At 43.8% G+C, this 27662-nt stretch overlaps 1 protein-coding gene and 2 long non-coding RNA genes across 3 annotated transcripts in view; 2 read left to right on the top strand and 1 right to left on the bottom strand.

Annotated features, from left to right (window-relative positions):
- LOC120995080 (pregnancy-specific beta-1-glycoprotein 5-like) overlaps positions 1–27662 on the bottom strand; it is a 78690-nt gene that overhangs the window by 33712 nt on the left and 17316 nt on the right. Inside the window, exons 2-4 of the mRNA XM_040424073.1 lie at positions 26016–26379; positions 726–992; positions 170–427 (exon numbers count right to left, since the gene is read on the bottom strand). Coding sequence (XP_040280007.1) covers positions 170–427; positions 726–992; positions 26016–26358 — 868 coding nt within the window. The 5' untranslated portion in view covers positions 26359–26379. The remainder of the gene's footprint in view (positions 1–169; positions 428–725; positions 993–26015; positions 26380–27662) is intronic.
- Positions 3291–3773, top strand: LOC120995093. The gene is made up of 2 exons (XR_005777525.1): positions 3291–3340; positions 3595–3773. It is a non-coding gene; the product is annotated as an uncharacterized LOC120995093 (long non-coding RNA).
- On the top strand, positions 21710–24894 carry LOC120995088. Its single transcript, XR_005777524.1, has 3 exons — positions 21710–21842; positions 22885–22890; positions 24882–24894. It is a non-coding gene; the product is annotated as an uncharacterized LOC120995088 (long non-coding RNA).

Raw genomic sequence — 27662 nt, 5'->3', positions numbered from 1 at the left:
AGTTATCATGTATTTGTGCATGTCATGAGATCTTCCCTCAGGAATTCCTTCTCCTTGTTGATAAACATTTTACCTTTCCTTTACATACAGACTTTAAAATGTGACCATATTTCTGTTTTCTGAAGATGAAAAACAGCTCATAAATAAACCACTGATAAAACAATCTTACCTGCAGTGATATTCACATATTCAGAAGCAGTAGCATTACGGAGAGTCACCAGGTTTCTCACAACACACGTGTATATTCCTTGGTCCTCCGTTACAGCGTTACTTATACTATATTTGTTTGTCTTTTCCTCTGATATTTTGTCATTGACTTTCCATTGGTAGTCAGTAGGTGGAAAAGAATCAGCAGAACATGACAATGTGATAGGATAACCAGGCCTCACAAATAATGTACCTTCTATGTTTGCCTTATCAGGGCCATCTACAAAACAAAAGAACAGCAGGTTCAAAAATGTAAGCCTCATTACTATAATCATAAGGTACTGTAACTCTTTGCTGAAGTAATGATTCCAAAACTGTTTTCTACCACATACAGAACTTCTATGAGGCCAGCCAATGATGGATATTCCCTTGAAAAAGTTAACTGTAGCTTGGAGACGTTCCAAAACCTCCACGTAATGATGTTTGTAAAGTTTTGGTACATTCCCAGCATTATACCAACCTATCTGTGATGTCTACAGTCTACGAGGCACACAAGTTCAACTATCTTGGATACTCACAGGCGACATTAACACTGTAGGGATCACTGAGTTCCTTATGGTAAGAATCCTGGGCTTCACACTGGTATTCTCCTGAGTCTTCTCGTTTTACCTTGGAGAAGGTGAGAGTCTTGTTATCGCCAGTTAATTTCATTTTAGAGGAGAAGCGAGTTCCACGCCTGGTCCACGTTATCAGCACAGCACGTGAGATAACACAAGTTAGGGTGAATGGGTCATTTTCCTTGGGTTGAGTGGTAGAGGCTGTGATCATAGGCTTAGTGACTGGCCCTGTAGATTGAGGAATATAGGGGACAATTGTCATATATTGAATTTCCTATTTAAAGGAGAATAGTTAAAAGCTTGCAAAAGATAGTGAGGGTAATTTATTATGACTTGTTATGCCAGTTTTAGGGCCCCCTTTCAGGACTTTTTAAACTCTCATGTGGCTAAATTCGGGTGCACATGGCGATTTTATGCTGTCCTCAACAGAGAGGTGGTGTGGGGGAGTGTTGGGGACTGGCATAAATGTTACGGTAATTGAAATCTACTCCAGTCTGGGTTGGAGTAGCTTTCAAACTAGGAGCAAGCATTGCCGGGGGATGTGCCTATTTTATGTTGAGGCCTGCTCATAAAGTTATAAATTAAGCACATCCTCTGGCAGCACAAGGGATATCAAAGGCCAGTGTCATACACCAGTCTTTAATAAATTACACCCAGATTATCTCAGAGTAACTTTTAAATATCACATAAGAGAATTTTGAGTTAAGACAACAAAGTCCTTCATGCAGGACCTTTATGGAATAGCCAGAGCAGAGAATCTACAAGAAGAGTCTCTCCATTATGGCATTGCAAGCCCATTAAGTACTTGCTTCCACATTCCTCCAAAGCTTACCACTAATTGATGGCAGTCCTAGCCGCAGGACATTCTGTGATCTGGAGCATACTGAAGCTTTACAATCAAGGTGAGTTGGCTCCTCTCCAGTGTCGGGGAATGGGTTGTCAGCTCCAGCTCCTGGCAGTTGATGTGAAGCACAGGAAAATATGGTGCAACAAGGACACCTCTAAAGCTCAGTGTAATACAGACAAAGGCAAGGTTTTTGTCTGTTTTGAAGGGCCATTAGGGACCCATCTCTTCTTTTCTTTGTAAAGTTTAATTTGTATAAGGCCAGGTCAGATGATTGTAAGAAAGAGGACAAGAAGAAACTTCAATACTTATTGATTACTTAAATTTTTGGCAGTTGGCTTCATTTTGGCTAGTATAATTGGCACAGATTCAGAACACAGTTCCACTCCTGCACCTGGGAACTTTTGCATAACGTGTCACAAAGGTGGAAAGGTCTTGGTAGGAAACTGGATGGTTTACTAACCCATGTCATGAATTGTTAAAGGGAGCCTGTGACCATATTTGGGGCCACTAACCACAAGCATGCTGTTATATGGCCCCAACCCTACCCATAGCAAACCCACCCATCCCCGCAAAAGAAAGTAAATGAAATTCAAACTTGCCAGAAGAAGAGTCTTGGACTCTTCAACAGCAGGAATGAGTACATGCACACTGTGGTTGAGGATGGTGCACCTCCCTTCACTGTGCATATGCCCTATGAGCAGTAAAGAGACATGTACCATCCTCAATTTCATTGATGCAATACGCCTATACCCAATGCCACTGGAGAACAGTTCCAAACTCTCCTGGAAAGTTTGACTTTAACTTAACTAGAATGTTTAATACTGATTAGATACTCATGTAGAAAATTCCTGCTATATATCAAAGGAGTTACAGAAAGCTAGGAATTAAAACTTAACTTTTAACCTCTTAGGGACACGTGACGTACCGGTACGTCATGATGTCCTGGTACTTAAAGACACATGACGTACCGATACGTCATGGGTGGCCGTGATCGGAGGGCCGTGATCGGAACTGGGTGCCTGCTGAGATCAATCAGCAGGCACCCTGGGACAATGTGCGGGGGGGTCCCGTGACCCCCCCCGTATAGGCAATCGCCGCAAACCGCAGGTCAATTCAGACCTGCAGTTTGTGGCGTTTACAGGAGTTGCAGCGGGCGGTCGGCGATTCCATCGGGTCCCCGTGCGGCTGTAATGGGGACCCGATGGCATGGAAGGCAGCGCGATGCCTTCCTTAGGCATCGGTGCTGCCTTCCCGTGAAGAGCCTGTCAGATCCAGCTGCCTGGATCTCACAGGCAGGAAGCTGTATGAGTAATACACAATGTATTACTCATACAGCCAATTCATTCCAATTCAGAAGTATTGGAATGCATTGTAAAAGGGAATCAGACCCCCAAAAGTTGAAGTCCCAAAGTGGGACAAATAATAAAGTGAAAAAAAAGTTGAAAAAATTATGTTTTCCCCCAAAATAATTAAAAGTTTCAAGTAAAAAACAAAAAACAAAATGTAATTTCCCCCAAATAAAGTAAAAAAAATTGGTAAAAAATAGGGAAAAATAAATAGTAGACATATTAAGTATCGCTGCGTCCGTATCGACCGGCTCTTTAAACATATCACATGACCTAACCCCTCGGGTGAACACCGTAAAAAATAAAGAATAAAAACGGTGCTAAATAAACCATTTTTTTGTCACCTTACATCACTAAAAGTACAACAGCAAGCGATCAAAAAGGTGTATGCCCACCAAAATAGTACCAATCTAACCGTCACCTCATCCCGCAAAAAATTAGCCCCTACCTAAGACAATTGCCCAAAAAAAAAAAAAAAATATGGCTCAGAATATGGAGACAATAAAACATCTTATTATGTAAAACTTAATTAAATTTAAAAAAGTATACATATTAGGTATCACCGTGTCCGTAATAACCTGCTCTATAAAAATATCACATGACCTAACCCCTCAGATGAACACCGTTAAAAAAAAAGTCATATGCACCCCAAAATAGTGGCAATCAAACCATCATCTCATCCCGCAAAAAAGGAGACCCTACCTAAGATAATCGCTCACAAACTGAAAACTATGGCTCTAAGACTATGGAGACACTAAAACATGATTTTTTTTGTTTAAAAAATGAAATCATTGTGTAAAACTTACATAAATAAAAAAAAGTATACATATTAGGTATCGCCGCATCCGTAATAACCTTCTCTATAGAAATATAACATGACCTAACCCCTTAGGTGAATACCGTAAAAAAATTAAAATAAAAACGGTGTAAAAAAAGCCATTTTTTGTCACCTTATATCACAAAAAGTGTAATAGCAAGCGATCAAAAAGTAATACATAGCCCAAAATAGTGCCAATCAAACCGTCATCTCATCCAGCAAAAATCATACCCTACTCAAGATAATCGCCCAAAAACTGAAAAAACTATGGCTCTCAGACTATGGAGACACTAAAACATGATTTTTTTTGTTTCAAAAATGAAATCATTGTGTAAAACTTACATAAATAAAACAAATAGTATACATATTAGGTATCACCGTGTCCGTGACAACCTGCTCTATAAAAATACCACATGATCTAAGCTGTCAGATGAATATTGTAAATAACAAAAAATAAAAACGGTGTCAAAACAGCTATTTCTTGCCTCACCAATAGTGTAATATAGAGCAACCAAAAATCATATGTACCCTAAAATAGTACCAACAAAACTGCCACCCTATCCCGTAGTTTCTAAAATGGGGTCACTTTTTTGGAGTTTCTACTCTAGAGATTCATCAGGGGGGCTTCAAATGGGACATGGTGTCAAAAAACCAGTCCAGCAAAATCTGCCTTCCAAAAACCGTATGGCATTCCTTTCCTTCTGCGCCCTGCCATGTGCCCGTACAGCAGTTTACGACTACATATGGGGCGTTTCTGTAAACTACAGAATCAGAGCCATAAATATTGAGTTTTGTTTGGCTGTTAACCCTGGCTTTGTGACTGGAAAAAAAATATTAAAATGGAAAATCTGCCAAAAAAGTTAAATTTTTAAATTTTATCTTTATTTTCCATAAATTTTTGTGGAACACCTAAAGGGTTAACAAAGTTTGTAAAATCAGTTTTGAATACCTTGAGGGGTGTAGTTTCTAAAATGGGGTCACTTTTTTGGAGTTTCTACTCTAGGGGTGCATCAGGGGGGCTTCAAATGGGGCATGGTGTCAAAAAAAACAGTCCAGCAAAATCTGCCTTCCAAAAACCGCATGGCATTCCTTTCCTTCTATGCCCTGCCGTGTGCCCGTACAGCACATACGACCAGTTTCTATAAACTACAGAATCAGGGCAATAAATATTGAGTTTTGTTTGGTTGTTAACCCTATTAAAATGGAAAATCTGCCAAAAAAGTGAAATTTTGAAATTGTATCTCTATTTTCCATTAATTCTTGTGGAACACCTAAAGGGTTAACAAAGTTTATAAAATCCGTTTTGAATACCTTGAGGGGTGTAGTTTCTAGAATGGGGTCATTTTTGGGTGGTTTATATTATGTAAGCCTCACAAAGTGACTGCAGACCTGAACTGGTCCTTAAAAAGTGGGTCTTTGAAAATTTCTGAAAAATTTCAAAATTGTCTTCTAAACTTCTAAGCCTTGTAACATCCCCCCAAAAAATGGGGCAAAAAGTGAAAAGTACTAAACAAATTGGTCCAGAAAAAACTACACAGTAACAAACTGATAATCAAACCATAAAAAGCTAACGATACAGTTAAATCTGGTTGTTAATACATTAAATATCCGAAGCATCTATTTGCACACACATCAATCAATACACGTGATCAGGCCTAAAACCCAAGAAACATTGATTGTAACAGTTCCCAATCTGATAGAAAAATGTGTAATAACCCAGTAGACCATGTAGATGTTAATCCATAGGCAGTTAATACGCATCCGTGAGACAATCAATTGATAGTTTCAGACATCAATACTCAAAACTATACACATAAAATTGATAGCTGGCCCAAGACAAATAGAGAAACCCTCAGGTATAGATGTATACAATGCCATATTACCTGAGGTATAGTCAAGAAAGCCTCAATTAATTAATCCCGATACATAATTAAGCGGGGTACATATATTTGATTCATAGCTCAGGACAAATAAAAAGGTGTAGCCTGAAAGCCCAGTATATACAGTAGCAATAAAAAATATGTGACCCCTTTGGAATGATATGGATTTCTGCACAAATTGGTCATAAAATGTGATCTGATCTTAATCTAAGTCACAACAATAGACAATCACAGTCTGCTTAAACTAATAACATACAAAGAATTAAATGTTACCATGTTTTTATTGAACACACCATGTAAACATTCACAGTGCAGGTGGAAAAAGTATGTGAACCCCTAGACTAATGACATCTCCAAGAGCTAATTGGAGTGAGGTGTCAGCCAACTGGAGTCCAATCAATGAGATGAGATTGTAGGTGTTGGTTACAGCTGCCCTGCCCTATAAAAAACACACACCAGTTCTGGGTTTGCTTTTCACAAGAAGCATTGCCTGATGTGAATGATGCCTCGCACAAAAGAGCTCTCAGAAGACCTTAAGAATTGTTGACTTGCATAAAGCTGGAAAGGGTTATAAAAATATCTCCAAAAGTCTTGCTGTTCATCAGTCCACGGTAAGACAAATTGTCTATAAATGGAGAAAGTTCAGCACTGCTGCTACTCTCCTTAGGAGTGGCCGTCCTGTAAAGATGACTCAGAATGCTCAATGAGGTGAAGAAGAATCCTAGAGTGTCAGCTAAAGACTTACAAGAGTCTCTGGCATATGCTAACATCCCTGTTAGCGAATCTACGATACGTAAAACACTAAACAAGAATGGATTTCATGGGAGGATACCACAGAGGAAGCCACTGCTGTCCAAAAAAAAAACATTGCTGCACGTTTACAGTTTGCACAAGAGCACCTGGATGTTCCACAGCAGTACTGGCAAAATATTCTGTGGACAGATGAAACCAAAGTTGAGTTGTTTAGAAGAAACACAAAACACTATGTGTGGAGAAAAAGAGGCACAGCACACCAACATCAAAACCTCATCCCAACTGTGAAGTATGGTGGTGGGGGCATCATGGTTTGGGGCTGCTTTGCTGCGGCAGGGCCTGGACGGATTGCTATCATTGAAGGAAAAATGAATTCCCAAGTTTATCAAGACAATTTGCAGGAGAACTTAAGGCCATCTGTGCACCAGCTGAAGCTCAACAGAAGATGAGTGTTGCAACAGGACAACGACCCAAAGCATAGAAGTAAATCAACAACAGAATGGCTTAAACAGAAGAAAATACGCCTTCTGGAGTGGCCCAGTCAGAGTCCTGACCTCAACCCGATTGAGATGCTGTGGCATGACCTGAAGATAGAGATTCACACCAGACATCCCAAGAATATTGCTGAACTAAAACAGTTCTGTAAAGAGGAATGGTCAAGAATTACTCCTGACCGTTGTGCACGTCTGATCTGCAACTACAGGAAACGTTTGGTTGAAGTTATTGCTGCCAAAAGAGGTTCAACCAGTTATTAAATCCAAGGGTTCACACACTTTTTCCACCTGCACTGTGAATGTTTACATGGTGTGTTCAATAAAAACATGGTAACATTTAATTATTTGTGTGTTATTAGTTTAAGCAGACTGTGATTGTCTATTGTTGTGACTTAGATGAAGATCAGATCACATTTTATGACCAATTTGTGCAGAAATCCATATCATTCCAAAGGGTTCACATACTTTTTCTTGCAACTGTATCTTAGGTCAATACATATATATAGATGAAGCTAGGTAAATAATTAAGCTCGGTACATATATTTGATTCATAGCTCAGGGCAAATAAAAAGGTGTAGCCTGAGACCCCGGTATATATCTCAGGTCAATACATATATATAGATGAAGCCCGGTACATATCTAAGCTTGGTATATGTATTCAATTGCTGGCCTTAAGTATATGGAGTATCCCTACAGTGCTCAACAACATTTCCGAGGGTCTATTTAAGAGGCCGCAATAGGTGAATTCCGATCCAAGAAAACTGCTGGTCACAAAAACCTTTCACTTGTACAGTGGATGTTCAGCTGCCATGGCGATAGCGACGTGGTCCACCTCGATTGCTAATTTATTTTTAGTTGCCACTAAAAAAACGTAATAACAAGCAATCAAAAAGCGCAATTTACTCCAAAATGATACCAATGAAAAAGACAAGTCGTCCCCCAAAAATCAATCCCTCGCACAACTCCATATAAAGAAAAATAAAAAAGTTATGGGTCTTGGGAAGTGGCAATGCAAAAACACTTTTTTCTCTACAAAAAAAGGGTTTCATTGCAAAAAAGTAGTAAAACATAAAAAACTATATGTATTTAAGATATTATGTTATTTATACCAAAAAATTAATGCTGTAAAAATTTTTATGTAAAAACGCTGTGGCAGTATTGCTGTTTTTCCCATCTCCCTCCCAGAAAGAGTTCATAAAAGTTACCGTAATCAGAAAGTTATGTGTACCCCAAAATGGCGCCATTAAAACCTACAACTTGTCCGCAAAAAACGAGCCTTTATAAAGCTATATAGACAGAAAAATAAAAAAGTTATAACTCCTGGAACGCGACGATGAAAAAAGGAAGAAAAACTCTTGGTCAGTAAGGCCCAAAATAGGCTGGTCACTAAGTGGTTAAGCTTTTAAACTCAATTACAGCAGTAGCAAATAATACCAGGGATTACACGGACATACATAGCTATGGATAAACATATGATTCATGGTGTTAACAAATAGTGTAAATTTTAGTCCAGCAATTATAGATAGATTATATTTATATAATGGGTCAAGAAGTAAATACTACTACAGTCCAACTACGAAGTTAACCCTTATAGAGAGATTATTCTTTAATGGTAATTATACACAAACTGACGTACACTGTTGTCCTATTGTAAATGAATCCACAAAAAGGCTAAAAAGGCATCTGATGTACAGTTGTGTTCAAAATTATTCAACCCCCAATGCTGTAAAGGACTTTTTAAAGAACCAAATGCAACTAAAATGACATCAATTGTTTTTGTAATACAGTATTAAATGTTTTTTTTGTGATTTCTTCATTGACACAATTATTCAACCCCTTAACCTCTTAAGGACATAGGGCGTACAGGTACGCCCTTGTGCCCTGGTACTTAAGGACACAGGGCGTACATGTACGCCCTGTGTATTTTCGATCACTGCCGTGCGGCTGGCAGTGATCGGAACCCGGTGCCTGCTCAAATCATTGAGCAGGCACCTAGGCTAAATGCGCGGGGGGGGTCCCGTGACCCCCCCATGTCGGCGATCGCGGCAAACCGCAGGTCAATTCAGACCTGCGGTTTGCTGCGATTTCTGAAGTTTCTGGTCGCGGGGATCAGAAACTTTATATGCCTAAAAAAAAAGTTTTATTCACCCCCCCCCCTGCACCCCCGAATGATTTTTATGGTGGCGGGAGGTGCAGGGGGAGGGTTGCGGGCGGTGTGGGCGGTGCGGGAGACGGGCGGTGCGGCAGGCGGGATCGAGATCCCCCGCCCGCCTCCCCTTGTATAATCGTTGGTGTCTAGTGGGGATACCAGGGTGCCAGCACATTGCTGGCACCCTGGTATAAACGGCTGACATCTGCGATGCGATGTCAGCCGTTTAACCCTTTCCATACAGCGGTCCGTACGGACCGCTGTATGGAAAAGGTTAACAGCGCAGGGAGCTCCCTCCCTCTCCCATCGGGGGGCTGCTGTGCCTTTGCAGCCCCCCGATGGGGAGGGAGAGAGCCCCCAGAGAGATCCCCTCCTTACCCTTCCCCGTCTGCGAAGTTCTGAGCAGTACTGAGCAGACGGGGAAGGTTCCCATGGCAACAGGACTCCTCTCAGGCGTCCTGCTGTCCATGGTGCTGAACAGATCTGTGCTGAAAGGCATAGATCTGTTCAGTGTAAGTAAAATACAGTACAGAACAATATATATTGTACTGTACTGTATTATACAGACATCAGACCCACTGGATCTTCAAGAACCAAGTGGGTCTGGGTCAAAAAAAAGTGAATAAAAGTGAAAAAAAAGTAAAAATCAAAAAACACATTTATCACTGATAAAAAATGAAAAAAATAAAATTCCCTACACATGTTTGGTATCGCCGCGTCCGTAACGACCTGATCTATAAAACGGTCATGTTACTTTACCCGAACGGTGAACACCATAAAAATAAAAAATAAAAAACTATGATGAAATTGAAATTTTGCCCACCTTACTTCCCAAAAAAGGTAATAAAAGTGATCAAAAAAGTCGCATGTACGCCAAAATTGTAACAATCAAACCGTCATCTCATCCCGCAAAAATCATACCCTACCCAAGATAATCGCCCAAAAACTGAAAAAACTATGGCTCTTAGACTATGGAAACACTAAAACATGATTTTTTTTGTTTCAAAAATGAAATCATTGTGTAAAACTTACATAAATAAAAAAAAAGTATACATATTAGGTATCGCCGCGTCCGTATCGCCCGGCTCTATAAAAATATCACATGATCTAACCCCTCAGATGACCACCGTAAAAAAATAAAAATAAAAACGGTGTAAAAAAAGCCATTTTTTGTCATCTTACGTCACAAAAAGTGTAATAGCAAGCAATCAAAAAGTCATATGCACCCCAAAATAGATGCCAATCAAACCGTCATCTCATCCCGCAAAAAATGAGACCCTACTTAAGATAATCGCCCAAAAACTGAAAAAAACTATGGCTCTTAGACTATGGAGACACTAAAACATTTTTTTGGTTTTAAAAATGAAATCATTGTGTAAAACTTACATAAATAAAAAAAAATTGTATACATATTAGGTATCTCCGCGTCCGTGACAACCTGCTCTATAAAATTACCACATGATCTAACCTGTCAGATGAATGTTGTAAATAACAAAAAAAAAAAAACGGTGCCAAAAAAGCTATTTCTTGTTACCTTGCCGCACAAAAAGTGTAATATAGAGCAACCAAAAATCATATGTACCCTAAACTAGTACCAACAAAACTGCCACCCTATCCCGTAGTTTCTAAAATGGGGTCACTTTTTTGGAGTTTCTACTCTAGGGGTGCATCAGGGGGGCTTCAAATGGGACATGGTGTCAAAAAAAACCAGTCCAGCAAAATATGCCTTCCAAAAACCATATGGTGTTCCTTTCCTTCTGCGCCCTGCCGTGTGCCCGTACAGCTGTTTACGACCACATATGGGGTGTTTCTGTAAACTACAGAATTAGGGCCATAAATAATGAGTTTTGTTTGGCTGTTAACCCTTGCTTTGTAACTGGAAAAAAAATATTAAAATGGAAAATCTGCCAAAAAAGTGAAATTTTGAAATTGTATCTCTATTTTCCATTAAATCTTGTGCAACACATAAAGGGTTAACAAAGTTTGTAAAATCAGTTTTGAATACCTTGAGGGGTGTAGTTTCTTAGATGGGGTCACTTTATGGAGTTTATAATCTAGGGGTGCATCAGGGGGGCTTCAAATGGGACATGGTGCCAAAAAAACAGTCCAGCAAAATCAGCCCTCCAAAAACCAAACGGCGCACCTTTCACTCTACGCCCCGCTGTGTGCCCGTACAGTAGTTTACGGCCACATATGGGGTGTTTCTGTAAACAGCAGAGTCAGGGCAATAAAGATACAGTCTTGTTTGGCTGTTAACCCTTGCTTTGTTAGTGGAAAAAATGGGTTAAAATGGAAAATTAGGCAAAAAAATGAAATTCTCAAATTTCATCGCCATTTGCCAATAACTCTTGTGCAACACCTAAAGGGTTAACGACGTATGTAAAATCAGTTTTGAATACCTTGAGGGGTGTAGTTTCTTAGATGGGGTCACTTTTAGGGAGTTTCTCCTCTAGGGGTGCATCAGGGGGCTTCAAATGGGACATGGTGTAAATAAACCAGTCCATAAAAATCAGCCTTCCAAAAACCAAACTGCGCACCTTTCACTCTACGCCCCGCTGTGTGGCCGTACAGTAGTTTACGGCCACATATTGGGTGTTTCTGTAAATGGCAGAGTCAGGGCAATAAAGATACAGTCTTGTTTGGCTGTTAACCCTTGGTTTGTTAGTGGAAAAAATGGGTTAAAATGAAAAATTAGACAAAAAAATGAAATTCTCAAATTTCCTCCCTATTTGCCAATAACTCTTGTGCAACACCTAAAGGGTTAACAACGTATGCAAAATCTGTTTTGAATACCTTGAGGGGTGTAGTTTCTTAGATGGGGTCATTTTTGGGTGGTTTCTATAATGTAAGCCTCGCAAAGTGACTTGAGACCTGAACTGGTCCCTAGAAATTGAGTTTTTGTAAATTTCGGAAAAATTTCAAGATTTGCTTCTAAACTTCTAAGCCTTATAACATCCCCAAAAAATAAAATATCATTCCCAAAACAATTCAAACATGAAGTAGACATATGGGGAATGTAAAGTCATCACAATTTTTGGGGGTATTACTATGTATTACAGAAGTAGAGAAACTGAAACTTTGAAATTTGCAATTTTTTTTCTAATTTTTGTTAAATTAGGTATTTTTTGGTGCAAAAATTTTTTTTTTTTTTACTCCATTTTACCAGTGTCATGAAGTACAATATGTGATGAAAAAACAATCTCAGAACGGCCTGGATAAGTCAAACCGTTTTAAAGTTATCAGCACTTAAAGGGACTCTGGTCAGATTTTCAAAAAATGGCCTGGTCCTAAGGTGTAAAAAGGCTGTGTCCTTAAGGGGTTAAAGACTACCACTCTTAAGAACAGAGGTTCATTCAAGTGTTTTCGATCAGGTATTGAAAACACCTGTGGATGTCAAGGAGCAGCAATCAAGCATAATAAGCACCAATTAGGCAGCTTTAAAAGGACTGTGATACTCAGCTCCTTCTAGACATTTACTGGTGTGTTTACAAACATGGTGAAGTCAAGAGAATGGTCCTGGAAGACAAGAGAAGAGGTGATTTCTCTTCACAGGAAGGGCAATGGCTATAAGAAGATTGCAAAGATGTTAAACATACCAAGAGACACCATAGGAAGCATCATTCGCAAATTCAAGGCAAAGGGCACTGTTGAAACGCTACCTGGTCGTGGAAGAAAGAAGATGCTGACTTCCACTGCTGTGCGCTACCTGAAGCGCAAAGTGGAGAAAAGTCCCCGTGTGACTGCTGAGGAACTGAAAAAAGATTTGTCAGATGTGGGTACTGAAGTTTCAGCTCAGACAATAAGGCGCAGACTGCGTAATGAAGGCCTCCATGCCAGAACTCCCAGGCGCACCCCCTTGCTGTCTCCAAAGAATAAGAAGAGTCGACTGCAGTATGCCAAAAGTCATGTGGACAAACCACAAAAGTTTTTGGATAGTGTTCTGTGGACTGATGAAACAAAATTAGAACTGTTTGGGCCCATGGATCAATGCTATGTTTGGAGGAGGAAGAACAAGGCCTATGAAGAAAAGAACACCTTGCCTACTGTGAAGCATGGCGGGGGGTCAATCATGCTTTGGGGCTGTTTTGCTTCTATAGGTACAGGGAAGCTTCAGCGTGTGCAAGGTGCCATGAATTCTCTTCAGTACCAGGAGATATTGGATGAAAATTTGATGCAGTCCGTCACAAACCTGAGGCTTGGGAGACGTTGGACCTTTCAACAGGACAATGATCCCAAGCATGCCTCCAAGTCCACTAGAGCATGGTTGCAGATTAAAGGCTGGAACATTTTTAAGTGGCCATCGCAGTCACCAGACATAAATCCGATTGAGAACCTCTGGTGGGACTTAAAGAAAGCAGTTGCAGTGCGCAAGCCTAAGAATGTGACTGAACTGGAGGCTTTTGCCCATGAAGAATGGGCGAAGATACCCGTAGATCGCTGCAAGACACTTGTGTCAAGCTATGCTTCACGTTTAAAAGCTGTTATAACTGGAAAAGGATGTTGTACTAAGTACTAAGATTGAATGTCACTTGGGGGTTGAATAAAACTGATAATGATGTGAGCACAGAAAAGACATTTGTGGTTATTTTATTATAAATGTTATATTTGTCTGACTTACAAGTGCCTCTTTGATTTAATTGTAAACAAGATGACTGAAATGATCAAAATCAATGTCAAACTGGCCAAAACACTCAATATCAGTGGGGGTTGAATAATTTTGAACACAACTGTATGGGGAACCTCTCCCTAAATGCATGCCCTAAAGCTAAACCCTCTGCCCAGGGACGGCCCCTAAAGGTGGGGACTCCCTGTCCTCGATCCTTGGCTAGCGACTCCTAAAGCGCCCTAATTATGAGTGGGCTGATAGTTAAAAGTCTCGAAGTGGATTCATACATGGACAGACAGACAAGACAAACACAAAAAAGTGCCCAGTGTATACAGCCCTAATGATGTACTGACAGCAAAAGGTACATGGTGCACCTGACTAACTATTAAAATACACCCTACTATGATAATGTTTGTTATCACAGACAAATTTAACAAATAGTGTGTTTAAATGCACACTGTGCCATTGCATGGGTACCGTATTTTTCGCCCCATAAGACGCACTTTCCCCCCCCCCCAAAAGTGGGGGAAAAGTGCCCCTGCGTCTTATGGGGCGAATGCTGGCAATTTACATCGCAGTCTGCGATGCTGCAGCCTCACAGACTGCGATGTATTAGTGAGGAGGGAGGAGGGTCTGTAGTAGGCGGGGAGAGCGGCAGGGCCGTGCAGGCACTGTACTCTGGCCCCGCAGCTCAGCATGTACTGTATACGTAGTGTTAATCATCATATCTAAACTGCGCTCCCCCTGCTCCCCATGTGTACCATACTTACTGGTACACGTCACGCTCCTGTAGTAAGCACTAGCAGCTAGCAGGCAGGCCGGGCTGCAGGCGGCCGTAACTCACTGAGGTCACGTGCCTGCTCCGCCTACTTCATTCATAATGCCATCCACAGATTCCCCCCCATCATAATCCAATCCACAGATCCCCCCACCATCATAATGCCATCCACAGATCCCCCCCACCATTATAATGCCATCCACAGATCCCCCCCACCATCATAATGCCATCCACAGACCCCCCACCATCATAATGCCATCCACAGCTCCCCCCATAACAGTGCCATTCACAGATCCCCCACATAACAGTGCCATCCACAAATCCCCCACCCCATAACAGTGCATCATCCACAGATCCCCCATAATAGTGTCATGCACAGACCGCCATTAGTTCAAACCCACCAAAAGCACACCTTTTGGTAAAAAATATATTTTTTCTTATTTTCCTCCTCAAAAACTTAGGTGCGTCTTATGGGCCGGTGCGTCTTATAGGGCGAAAAAATACGGTTAATTCCTTTTTATATCAGAAGGCTTTCAAAATTGTTCCCTTATTAGGGGCAAATTTTGGTTAATCACATACGGTGTTATGGGGAAAAAACAGTGGATTGTTGGGACCAAGCACCCATAAATTATGCCTCAATGCAGACAGATCTCTGCTCACGTTTATACACACACATGCATCAGAAGAAATAGTGGCTTGTTCTGCACAAACGTCCCAAAATTATTAGTGCTGGGCGAGCATGCTCGGCCGAATACTAGTTTGGCTCGAGCATCGCGATGCTCGGCACATCGCGGTGTTCGGCCAAATACCGCGTGTGCTTGAGCTCGATGCTCGAGTCTCCTCCCCGCACGTTTGTTGGCTGCTACGCAGCCAATAAACGTGCAGGTAAGTGCTGCCATTCACTGCAATGCCATAGCAATGCTGGCTGCTGGCATTACAGGGATTGGCTGGCCGGAGCTCGTCATCGGGTGATATATAGCACCCGTTGACACGTGTTCGGTTCAGTGTTACGGCTCATGTACACGACCGTGTGCTGCCTGCATACGGCAGGTCCGCAATACACGGGCACCGGCCGTGTGCATCCCGCATCACGGATCGCGGACCCATTCACTTCAATGGGTCTGCAATCCGGGAGATGCGGAACGGAGGCACGGAACGGAAGCCCATGGAAGCTTCTGTTGGTTTTCTGTCCGTGCCTCAGCACCGCTAAAAAGTAGCGCATGCACTACTTTTTTGCGGTGTGGACAGATCACGGACCCATTCAAGTTGAATGGGTCTGGATCTGTCTGCGGCCGCTGCACGGATGTTGCTTTGCATCGAGGACCGCAAATTGCTATCCCCAATGCATGGAACGGCCAGCACACGGTCGTGTGCATGAGCCCTTAGTCAGGGAGAGCTGGAGAGCAGAAGGGTGAGATAGTGTAGGGATTGAAATAGCAATATTTTGGTTTTTATACTTGTTATAGACCCAAAAGTCCTTTTAAGGACTATTGTTGTGTGTGGCAGCAATATATATTTTTAGCGCAACCTGCGCTAAATTGCTAAAACTTGTTAGAGACCCAAAAGTCCTTTTATGGACTATTGTGTGTGGCAGCAATATATATCTTTAGCCCAACCTGCACTACATTGCTAAACTTGTTAGAGACCCAAAAGTCCTTCTAAGGACTATAGTTGCATCTGGCAGCAATATATATTTTTAGCGCAACCTGCACTAAATAGCTTGCAATTGTTTGGCCGCTGCAGACAGTAACATTATCTGTGCTACATCTCCAGTGTAACGTGTGCGCAGCCTAAAAATATCTGTGACATCCAGTGTACTTTTTCCATAGACGGTGTCCGCTGCGGACAGTTACATAACATGCGCTACATCTCCAGTATAACGTTAGCGCATCTGAAATATCAGTGATATTCAGTGTCACTTTTTTCGCGGCTGGTGACAGCAACCAGTGATGGCCAGTTTGTATTGTTCGCCCGTGAACATATGCGGGCTGCCATTTTTTTTCACAAGTCTGGCTAGACACAGGTAAGCCCTTACCTGTGCCTGTGTGCGAGCCGGTCTGAAAACAAATACGGTCAGCGGGAGCAGGCAGTTCCGAGAACAGCCACCGGGGGCCTTCATCGGGCTGTTCTCAGAACTGCCTGCTCCCGCTGACCGCACTTGTTTTCAGACCGGCTCGCGCACAGGCAAAGGTAAGTGCTTAGCTGTGCCTCGCCAGACTTGTGAAAAAAGGTGGCAGCCCGCATATGTTCGCGGGCGAACAATGCGAACTGGCCATCACTGACAGCGACATTATCTGCGCTACATCTCCTGTGTAACGTGTGCGCAGCCTAAAAATATCTGTGACATTCAGTGTACTTTTTCTGGAGTTACATTACCTGCACTACATCTCCTGTATAACGTTTGCGCAGCCGAAATTTCAGTGACATTCAGTCAAATTTTTTTGCTGCTGGTGGCAGCGACATTACCTGCGCTACATCTCCTGTATAACGTTTGCCCATCCTCAATATCAGTGACAATAATTCAGTTGAATTTTTTATTAGCCGCTGTTGACAACGACATTACTTGCGCTATACCTCCTGTTTATCGCGTGTGCATCCTAAATATCAGTGACATCATTCAGTGTAATTTTTTTATTAGGCGGTGGTGACAGCGACATTACTTGCGCTATACCTCCTGTATAAAGTTTGTGCAACCTAAATATCAGTGACATTTATTCAGTGTAATTTTTTATTAGGCGGTGGTGACAGCGACATTACTTGCGCTATACCTCCTGTATAAAGTTTGTGCATCCTAAATATCAGTGACATTTATTCAGTGTAATTTTTTATTAGGCGGTGGTGACAGCGACATTACTTGCGCTATACCTCCTGTTTAACGTGTACGCATCCTAAAAATATCTGTGACATTCTGTGGACTTTATTTGCGCATACACTTACAAAACCTGCGCTACTGTACGTGTGACATACTTGCAAGCATATATACCATTTAATATGAGCAAGGCGAGCAATAAGGGACAGGGAAGTGGCCGTGCTGCTGATGGTGCACGCAGAGGCCGTGGCCCTGCGCACGGTAAAACAGTGCCTGCTGCCAGAGCACAAGAAACACACTCATCCACGATACCTAGCTTCATGCCCCAGTTTGCAGGGCGGCACAAGACACCACTCTCGAAGTCAGACCAGTGCGACCAGGTGGTCGGTTGGATTGCAGCAGATAATTCTTCCAGTCGGTTAAGCACCACCCTGTCTTCCACAAAGTCTAGTCTCAGTAGTCAAGAGTCTGGTCAACAGAATCCTCACCCTGATACTCCTTCCACCCACCATGGAGAGTCTTGGCAAACAAGTGATCCCACAATCGGATATTCTGAGGAACTGTTTTCATCGCCATTCCTTAATTTGGGCCTCTCGCCAAGCCTGCTTGAAGAGGGACATGAGGAGATCTTGTGCCCTGATTCCCAAACTCTAGAGCATCCACAGTCAGAAGAAGATGACGGTGGGGAACAGCCATTAGTGTTTCACGAGGTGGATGATGATGATGACACACAGTTGCCAATAAGTCAACCGCAATTAGTGTTTCAAGAGGTTCATGATGAGGATGAGACACAGTTGTCAATAACTGAGGTTGTTGTTAGGTCAAGTCAAGAGGATAACCAGAGTGAGGAAGTGGAAGAGGAGGTGCAGGACGATGAAGTCACTGACCAAACCTAGGAAGGTGGCAAGCTGTTGAGGAAAGCAGTACAGAGGGGGAGGGATCTGCAGCACTGCAACAGGCTGGAAGAGACAGTGGGGTGGCAAAAGGGAGAAGGCGGGCTACACCAAACAGGCCCGCAACTGTTTCCCAGAGCACCCCCTTGCGGCAATCTCCCTTGCCAAGGGGTAGGTGTTCCGCAGTCTGGCGCTTTTTTGAGGAAACCTGTGCCGTACCAAAATGATCAGGGGCGTGAACACTACCAATTTAACCACCTCCAGCATGAACTGCCAATGGCATCAAAGCACCCTAACAGGTGGGCCGAACGCCTGGGTCTACAGCCAGTGTCTGCGGGTCACTTTACTGCCTCCTCTTCCCCTGTGTTGTGTGCTGGCCAATCCCCTGTCCAAGACACAGGCCCGGATGCCTCCCGCCATGCACCTGGACCTTCGCAAGCACCATCATATAGCACATCCACTTCTGTGTCCCAGCGCAGCGCACAGATGTCTATATCCCAGGCGTTTGAACTAAAGCTCAAATACCCAGCCACCCACCCACAGACCATAGCACTAAATGCGCACCTTTCCAAATTGCTGGCCCTGAAAATGTTGCCATTTAGGCTTGTGGACACTGATGCTTTCCGCAGCCTGATGGTGGCGGTTGTCCCGCGGTACTCTGTCCCCAGCCGCCAATATTTTTCATGGTGTGCAGTCCCAGCCTTACACCAGCATGTGTCCCGTGACATCACCCGTGCCCTGATCAACACAGTTATTGGGAAGGTCCACTTAATGAATGACTCATGGACAAGTGCTGTTGGCCAGGGACGCTACATTTCCATGACAGCACACTGGGTGAACGTGGTGGAGGCCGGGAGCGAGTCATACCCTGGGATGGCACAGGTGCTACCGACGACAAGGATTGCGGTCCCTACTTCCATCAGGGTTTCTGCTGCCATCTACGTTAGTGGCTGCAACCCCCCCTTCTCCTTCTCCACCTCCTCCTGCACTTCCACCTCTGAATTATCATCTTGCAGCACCAGTCAGACATCAGTCAGTGGCTCGAAGCGGCTTAGCACTGCAGTGGAGAAGCGGCAACAGGTCGTGCTTAAACTGATCTGCTTAGGTGAGAAACAGCACACCGCCGCAGAGCTGTGGCAGGGGATAAGGGACCAGACTGAGCTGTGGCTCTCGCGACTCAACCTACAACCAGGCATGGTTGTGTCTGTTAATGGCAGTAACTTGGTGGCGGCTTTGGAGCTCGGCAACCTCACACACATACCATGCCTAGCCCACGTGTTCAACCTAGTGGTTCAACAGTTTCTCAAAACCTACCCCAATTTGCCTGAGCTACTGGTGAAGGTGCACCGTGTGTGTGCCCATTTCCACAAGTCATCCACAGCTTCCGCCGGTCTGGCAATGCTGTTGCAGCGCTTGCAATTGCCAGCTCGCCAACTGTTGTGCGACGTGAGCACATGCTGGAACTCCATGTTCCACATGTTGGCCAGGCTTTGTGAGCAGCAGAGGGCAGTAGTGGAATACCAGCTACAACATGGTCGCAGTTGCGGCGGCGGGGCACAGGGAGATGAACGCTTCCATTGTGGAAGCGCTCATCTCCATAGTCATCTGTATCACCGTCCTCAGGACAGTGATACAGATGGCTGTGCTGCAGCGGGGTAGGGAGAGGTGTGTCCCTTTCCCTTCCTCTGATAGGCTGCAGGCACTAGGCCGGTGTGTGCTGGCCAATCCCCTGTCCAAGACACAGGCCCGGATGCCTCCCGCCATGCACCTGGACCTTCGCAAGCACCATCATATAGCACATCCACTTCTGTGTCCCAGCGCAGCGCACAGATGTCTATATCCCAGGCGTTTGAACTAAAGCTCAAATACCCAGCCACCCACCCACAGACCATAGCACTAAATGCGCACCTTTCCAAATTGCTGGCCCTGAAAATGTTGCCATTTAGTGCCCCTCCCGAGACCAGGCTCTGGATCCGCCACTGCTCCACATGTTCATGTCCCTCACTTATATCTTCCCGGAGTGTGGACTTTAGACAGGACTTTACATAAAGGCAGACCCCTCCCCCTCTCCGGTTTTGACGATCCTTTCTAAACAGACTGTAACCTTGTACATTGACTGCCCAGTCATAGCTATCATCCAGCCATGTCAGTTATTCCCACTATGTCATAGTCCTCCTCAGACATTACTCATTCCAGTTCCCCAGTTTTATTAGGCTTCTGGCATTAGTATTTATACAATAAGGAGGTTTATGTATATTTTTTACCCTACACCTTTCCTTATGAACTGTTCTAGTCCCTCCTTCCATTCCTCCCCCAGTTCCATTACCTCACCCCAGGTCTCTATCTGCACTTTCTTCCCCGCCTATATTGTAATTACCTTCCCCCCAGTCCCTAGTTTAAACACTCCTCCAACCTTCTAGCCATCTTCTCCCTAAAAACAGCTGCACCATCCCCAATGAGGTGCAGCCCATCCCTACGATAGAGCCTGTAGCCAACAGAGAAGTCGGCCCAGTTCTCCAGGAACCCAAACCCTTCCTTTTTACACCAGTTCTTGAGCCATTTGTTAACCTCCCTAATCTCCCGCTGCCTTTCTTGTGTGGCTCGTGGTACAGGTAGTATTTCGGAAAACACTACCTTTGAAGTCTTTGCCCTGAGCTTGGGACCTAAATCCCTAAAATCATTTTAAGAATGCTCCACTTACCTCTAACTTTGCCATTGGTTACAATGTGGACCATGACCGCTGGGTCCTCACCCGTCCTTCACAGTAATCTATCGACCTTATGCGTGATATGTCGAACTCGAGTGCCAGGAATGCAACACACTGTTCAACGATCCCAGTTTTTGTGACAGATAGCCGTATCTGTACCCCTAATAATTGAGTCTCCCACTACCAGCACCTATCTGGCCTGCCCTGCTCTCCTGGTCCCCTGCTTACTGGAGCTGACATTCCCCTGACTGGCAGAGGAAGTGTCTGGCTGCAGCAGTGAACTAACATCCCCCTCATCTGCCAACCTTTCAAACTTGTTGGGGTGTGTCAGATCCGGGCTAACCATCCTGGCACTCTTTCCTCTACCCTATTTTCTAAGTGTTATCCAGCTACCTACCTCACTTTCCTAGACCTCCATGCTACCACCCTACCCCGCATGCACTCAATGAGCAGCAAACTCTTTTCCAGACTGCCAATGCTTCTCAGTGTCGAAACTCGCTTGTTTAGATACACGATGTGTGATTCCAAACTGGAAAAATTACTTACATTTTGAACCAAAATATGCACCCTCAAACAGCTGTTCCAGGCAGGGGTCTATCTATCATGCAAGGCATTTGCCTAGGGCGGCACTTGCCAATGGGGCGGCAAAATGCCTTGTTTGCTTAGTGATAGTTACACAATATGCTAAATATTTTTTTTGCCCCTTGTCCGATCCGATCCTTCACTATGCGAGCGGCATCGCCGGCGCCGCATAGTGAAGGAGTTGAAAGACTTACTTCCTCCTCCTCCTGACTTCCTCCTGACCTCCCCTGCCTTTTGCGTCCGCGTGTTGCCGTCGTGATGTCACATGGAGATGGAGTCACGGGCCGGCATTGCTAGGGTGAGCCTTATCTCCTCCAAGTGCAGAACAGATCCTGCACACGGTCACCGTGAACACTGAGGCCAGGCCCCGGCCACCAATGCACTGATCCCTGAGCCTGCTGTTTTCAAAAACTGTAAGTACTTAAATTACAGTAATTCACTAAAAATCAATTACTTAGTTGTTTTATATTAGGGGGTGCCTGAGTTTAGTCTTGCCTAGGGCAGCACAAAACCAAGATACACCACTGGTTCCAGGTCTGCATACAATCTTTGACAAGATGCACACTGGACTGCGCTGTCAATAATGGAACACATACTAATGGGGATTACGCAAGAAAAGAGAAAGAAAAAATACAATACAACAGTGAAATGATAAGCAACTGACCTACTGTAGTCCCCTCCTGAAGTCCCTGAATCTCAAGTCACACACTGAATACAAACGCACACTTGAAATCAATGACACGAATGCACACAAACTCGCATTTCTTGGTCTGCTTGTATAGGTGCTGCTCCCAAACAACTTAAAACCAGACTGCAGTTTTTTTTTGTCCTTGGGGTCAGGGAACACAGTATGCGCTGGAGAAAGGCCAGAGTCTAGGTATGACTGAAACTGGGTGTTGAGGCGCTACGTCTCTGTTTGCTGATTTGCTTCAGCATGGCACAGCACATGAAAAAATTCATGTTGATGATACTGAACTGGCTGCTGCTGCGACTTCTGCTCCTTGTAGTAGCAGAGACGGCATTAGGTGGGTCACTCAGGGGTGGTGGAGAGGGACCTCAGACAAATGGATGGCAGTCTGCTAGCCCAATGTAGTGGCAAGCTGCGTGCACAGTGTTTCTTGGTGCTGAAGCAATTTGGCCTCCCTTTTGGCAAGAGGACAACATTACGCAATTTTGCTTTCATTGCAAGGCTCTAACAGGATGGCCAGGGGCGTCGTTAGGTCAAAACATTCAGGCCTGGAGCCCCGGATGTTTTGTTCAGCTGCCCCGAATGCAGTGCCGGCGGGGGCCCCCGGCCCGCGGCGCCGCCTCCAACTAATTTATTCACTTCACTTGCCTCTGTGTAATCTCGCACAGGCGCACTGGCAGAGGCATCGTCGAGCGAAGTGCGCATGCGCCGTCTCTCAGCGCACCTCGTTCGACGATGCCTCTGCCAGTGCGCCTGTGCGAGATTACACAGAAGCAAGTGAAGTGAATAAATTAGCTAGGAGGTGGCGCTGGGCGGGGAGGGGATCTGTGGATGACAGGGGGATCTGTGGATGACATTTATGGGGATCTGTGGTGAATGACACTTAGGGGGATCTGTGGATGACATTTAAGGGGATCTGTGGTGGATGACACTTATGGGGGATCTGTGGATGACACTTATGGGGATCTGTGGATGACACTGTTATGGATGATCTGTGGGGTTGCCCAGACGGCTAGGCCCTTCACTGTAGTTATTAACCCCATTCAGAAGTCCCCCTTTCACTGAAGGGGGGACTGCTGAAAGGGGTTAATAACTATTGTGAAGGCCCCCCCCACCCGGTGGTGATGAGGGTGTGGCTTCATGGGGTGGGGGCGTGGCTTCACATGGGCTCATGCCTCGGATCTCTTCAGACTCTAGCAACGCCCCTGAGGATGGCTATCCAGTAATCATCAGGCTGCTTCATGTGAATGATACGGCTGTCATTACGTAAGCAAGGAAGCATACCGCTTGCTATTCTGGCCAGCATGCCAGAGGACCAAGTTCTTTTCGACTTTGCCACCCACTGAGATGTCTGGGTGTCATGATCATCATCAGCAGAGTCATGGTCATTCTCCACCACCTCCTCCTCTTCCCCCATTGGTAACTCCTCATCCTCCTCCATGGAACTTCCAAGCACCAATGTAAGAAGATTTGATAGCTTCTCAAAAAACGGACATGCAGGGCTCGGCACAAACATGATAAGGGCCCATTCACAAGACTATATTTTTCTGTCTGCATCCGTTCCCCAATGTTACGGATCGATGCGGACCCATTCATTTTAATGGGGCTGCAAAAGATGAGAACAGCGGATGTGATTTCGCGGCACTGCAAAAAAAGATAGAACGTGTCCTGTTCTTGTCTGTTTTTGCGGACAAGAGTATACATTTCTATCACAGCAAAATGCAGAATGCACACAGCCGGTATCAGTGTTTTGCAGATCCGCAATTTGCGGCCCACAAAAACGGATATGGTCCTGTGAATGGCCCCTAAAAGAAATTACAAGCAATGATGTCTCAACAAGAACATAATGTTGTGAATTTGTCCAATATGGAATTTATCGGATGTGAATACCAAGTACTATCGAAAGGCCTGAGCTCTGTTCCCAATAAAAAGCTTTGACCTTTATACTGCACTACTTGATGTTAATTATTTTGTACAAGGCCTTATGGTGAAACATTTTTTTCAGGCAGTGTCAGAGGATAGTACAACTTACTCACAACAATCTTTTTCCAATAGAAACACATACAGTACAGACCAAAAGTTTGGACACACCCTTCTCATTCAAAGAGTTTTCTTTATTTTTCATGACTATGAAGGCATCAAAACTATGAATTAACACATGTGGAATTATATACATAACAAACAAGTGTGAAACAACTGAAGATATGTCATATTCTAGGTTCTTTCAAAGTAGCCACCTTTTGCTTTGATTACTGCTTTGCACACTCTTGGCATTCTCTTGATGAGCTTCAAGAGGTAGTCCCCTGAAATGGTCTTCCAACAGTCTTGAATGAGTTCCCAGAGATGCTTAGCACTTGTTGGCCCTTTTGCCTTCATTCTGCGGTCCAGCTCACCCCAAACCATCTCAATTGGGTTCAGGTCTGGTGACTGTGGAGGCCAGGTCATCTGGCGCAGCACCCCATCACTCTCTTTCATGGTCAAATAGCCCTTACTTTCAAAGTTTTCCCAATTTTTCGGCTGACTGACTGACCTTCATTTCTTAAAGTAATGATGGCCACTCGTTTTTCTTTACTTAGCTGCTTTTTTCTTGCCATAATACAAATTCTATTCAGTCGGACTATCAGCTGTGTATCCACCTGACTTCTCCTCAACGCAACAGATGGTCCCAACCCCATTTATAAGGCAAGAAATCCCACTTATTAAACCTGACAGGGCACACCTGTGAAGTGAAAACCATTTCAGGGGACTACCTCTTGAAGCTCATCAAGAGAATGCCAAGAGTGTGCAAAGCAGTAATCAAAGCAAAAGGTGGCTACTTTGAAGAACCTAGAATATGACATATTTTCAGTTGTTTCACACTTGTTTGTTATGTATATAATTCCACATGAGTTAATTCATAGTTTTGATGCTTCAGTGTGAATTACAATTTTCATAGTCATGAAAATAAAGAAAACTCTTTGAATGAGAAGGTGTGTCCAAACTTTTGGTCTGTACTGTATAACAACCTGTGTTTCAAGGAACAGATTGCACTAAAATCCCTATTTGATCTTGACCCCTACTACAGTGATGAGAGTACAGTAAAGTGAAGCTACCGTTGCCTAAAAATCTTTTATCCTATTCAAACGTTGCTATGGATCCATTCCAGACACTTTATTGGCAGGACATAAAGGACTTATACAGCACATCACTCCAGTTCTGTAAGAACTGCCCTGAATAGAATTCAAAACAATAAAAATATAATAATACCGAGCTGCTCGTGACCGTGAGTGTTTGCGCACAATGCCGGCACTATATAGAGAATGCCTATTCTTGTCTTGGCAGCTGAAGGCATCTGTGTTGGTCCCATGTTCATATGTGCCCGCATTGCTGAGAAAAATGATTTTATCATATGCAAACAAGCCTCTAGGAGCAACGGGGGCGTTACTGTTACACCTAGAGGCTCTGCTCTCTCTGCAGCTGCAGCTACCTGTGCACTTTAAATGACAGGACCAGGTGTGATCACGTTTACACTGCCATATTCTGCAAATTAGAGGGCGTGACAGTTACAGAGAGAGCTGAGCCTATTGGTGCAATGACAACACCCCCGTTGCTCCTAGAGGCTCATTTGCATATATGAAAACATATTGCTGAGGACACATATGATCATGGGACCAACACAGATGTCTTCAGCTGCCAACATGTAACAGGTCAGCCAGTGTCATAGGTACAAAACTGCTGACAGATGCCCTTTAAGAGAAAAAAAAATCCACAAAAACACCCATCGATCAGCTATTGATTGCCTATGCTGAAGTTAGGCCATCACTGAGTAAAGGCTGGACAACCCCTTTAAAGTTGAATTGCATAATAAACAAGAGACACAGTATGAATTTGTAACATGCAGAAAGGTGGAAATTGATACTTACCATTCAAAGTCAGAGTCACATTTAGGCTCTCATTTTCATTCCCTGAATACAATATATTCACTATATATGTTCCCTCGTCTGTGATCTGAAGATCCTTGATGAGTAATGATCCATTAGCGAAATGTGTGAAGCTACCTTCATTGTACATAGGTCCAGGAAATGAAAATGAGTTTTCAGGAAAATAAACTAGGATTTGATATTCATGCTCTGCTCTTGGTCCTTTATACCAAGCGACACCAAGAACTGTATATTTAAAGTCAGTGATACTCAGCATGACGGACTCATTAATGAATGGATACGGAGGGATCAGCTGAATACCAGTCATTGCACTGGTCACATCCATCGTGACGATGAGGAGAACTGAAAGAGAAAAAAATCTTTAGTTTCTCTTATTTTTATATAATCTGAAAGCCTTTCAATAAAACATAAGCACTCATTATTGACCAGGTTCATAACTTGGTGGAAAGCTAACTGTGGAATTTGCCACTTTACCTAGGATAGGGCAATTTGCTAGGGCAGAAAACTGAACCTTTGCCCTGGGTGAAAGAAACCCTAGATATAGCTCTGACACCACTCCAGGAGTTATGAAACCTCTACCATCTGCTGGTTTTCTCAGAATTCCTGGTTATGGAAATTATTAATCCACCACTCCCCTCTTTTCTCCTCCACCTCACTTTTCTGTAGGTTTGCCACCTTTTCCAACAAAAAATACCGGCCAAGTTAAGTCACACCTCAAAGGGGGTGTAGTTGTGTGGGCGTAGCTTAAGTCTCTATGTTCCCCCATTAGTTCCCCCCAGTAATATTAATGCCCCCATTAGTGCTCCCGAGTCCCTAGTAATATAAATGCCTCCATTAGTGCCCCCCAGAATTAATAATGCCCCCATTAGTTCCCTCAGTAATAATAATGTCCCCATTAGTGACCCCCCAGTAATAGTAATTCCCCGATTAGTGCCCCCAGTAATAGTAATGCCTCCATTAGTGTCCCAGTAATAGTAATGCCCCCCTTAGTGCCCCCAGTGCCAGTAATGCCCCCATTAGTGCCCCCAGTAATAGTAATGCCCCCATTAGTGCCCCTAGTAATAGCAATGCCCCCATTAGTGCCCTCAAGTAATATAATGCCCCCATTAGTACCCCCTAGTAATATTAATGCCTCCATTAGTGCCTCCCAGAATTAATAATGCCCCCGATTAGTTCCCCCCAGTAATAGTAATGCCCCCATTAGTGCCCCCAGTACCAGTAATGCCCCCATTAGTGCCCCCAGTAATAGTAATGCCCCCATTAGTGCCCACAAGTAATATAATGCCCCATTAGTGCCCCCTAGTAATATGAATGCCTCCATTAGTGCCTCCCAGAATTAATAATGCCCCCGATTAGTGCCCCCCAGTCATAGTAATGCTCCTATTAGTGCCCCTAGTAATAGTAATGTCCTCATTAGTGCCCCCAGTAATAGTAATGCCCCCATTAACTAAACCAAGAAAATAAATACCACAACTAGACCGCACCATCCAAAATAAAACATTGATTTATTGGCACAGGGAGAATGTAGACCCATGAGTGAGGAAAGCAGAAAACCTCACGCGTATCGCTAGTGCATAGACTAGCTTCCTCAGAGGTCCATGTAAATATGCATTGGTGTTTCAAGGTTAT

The sequence above is a fragment of the Bufo bufo genome, chromosome 1 (assembly GCF_905171765.1).
Source record: "Bufo bufo chromosome 1, aBufBuf1.1, whole genome shotgun sequence".
Classification (NCBI taxonomy): domain Eukaryota; kingdom Metazoa; phylum Chordata; class Amphibia; order Anura; family Bufonidae; genus Bufo; species Bufo bufo.
Note: the sequence above shows the minus strand (reverse complement) of the source record. Positions and strands in the feature narration are given on the sequence as shown.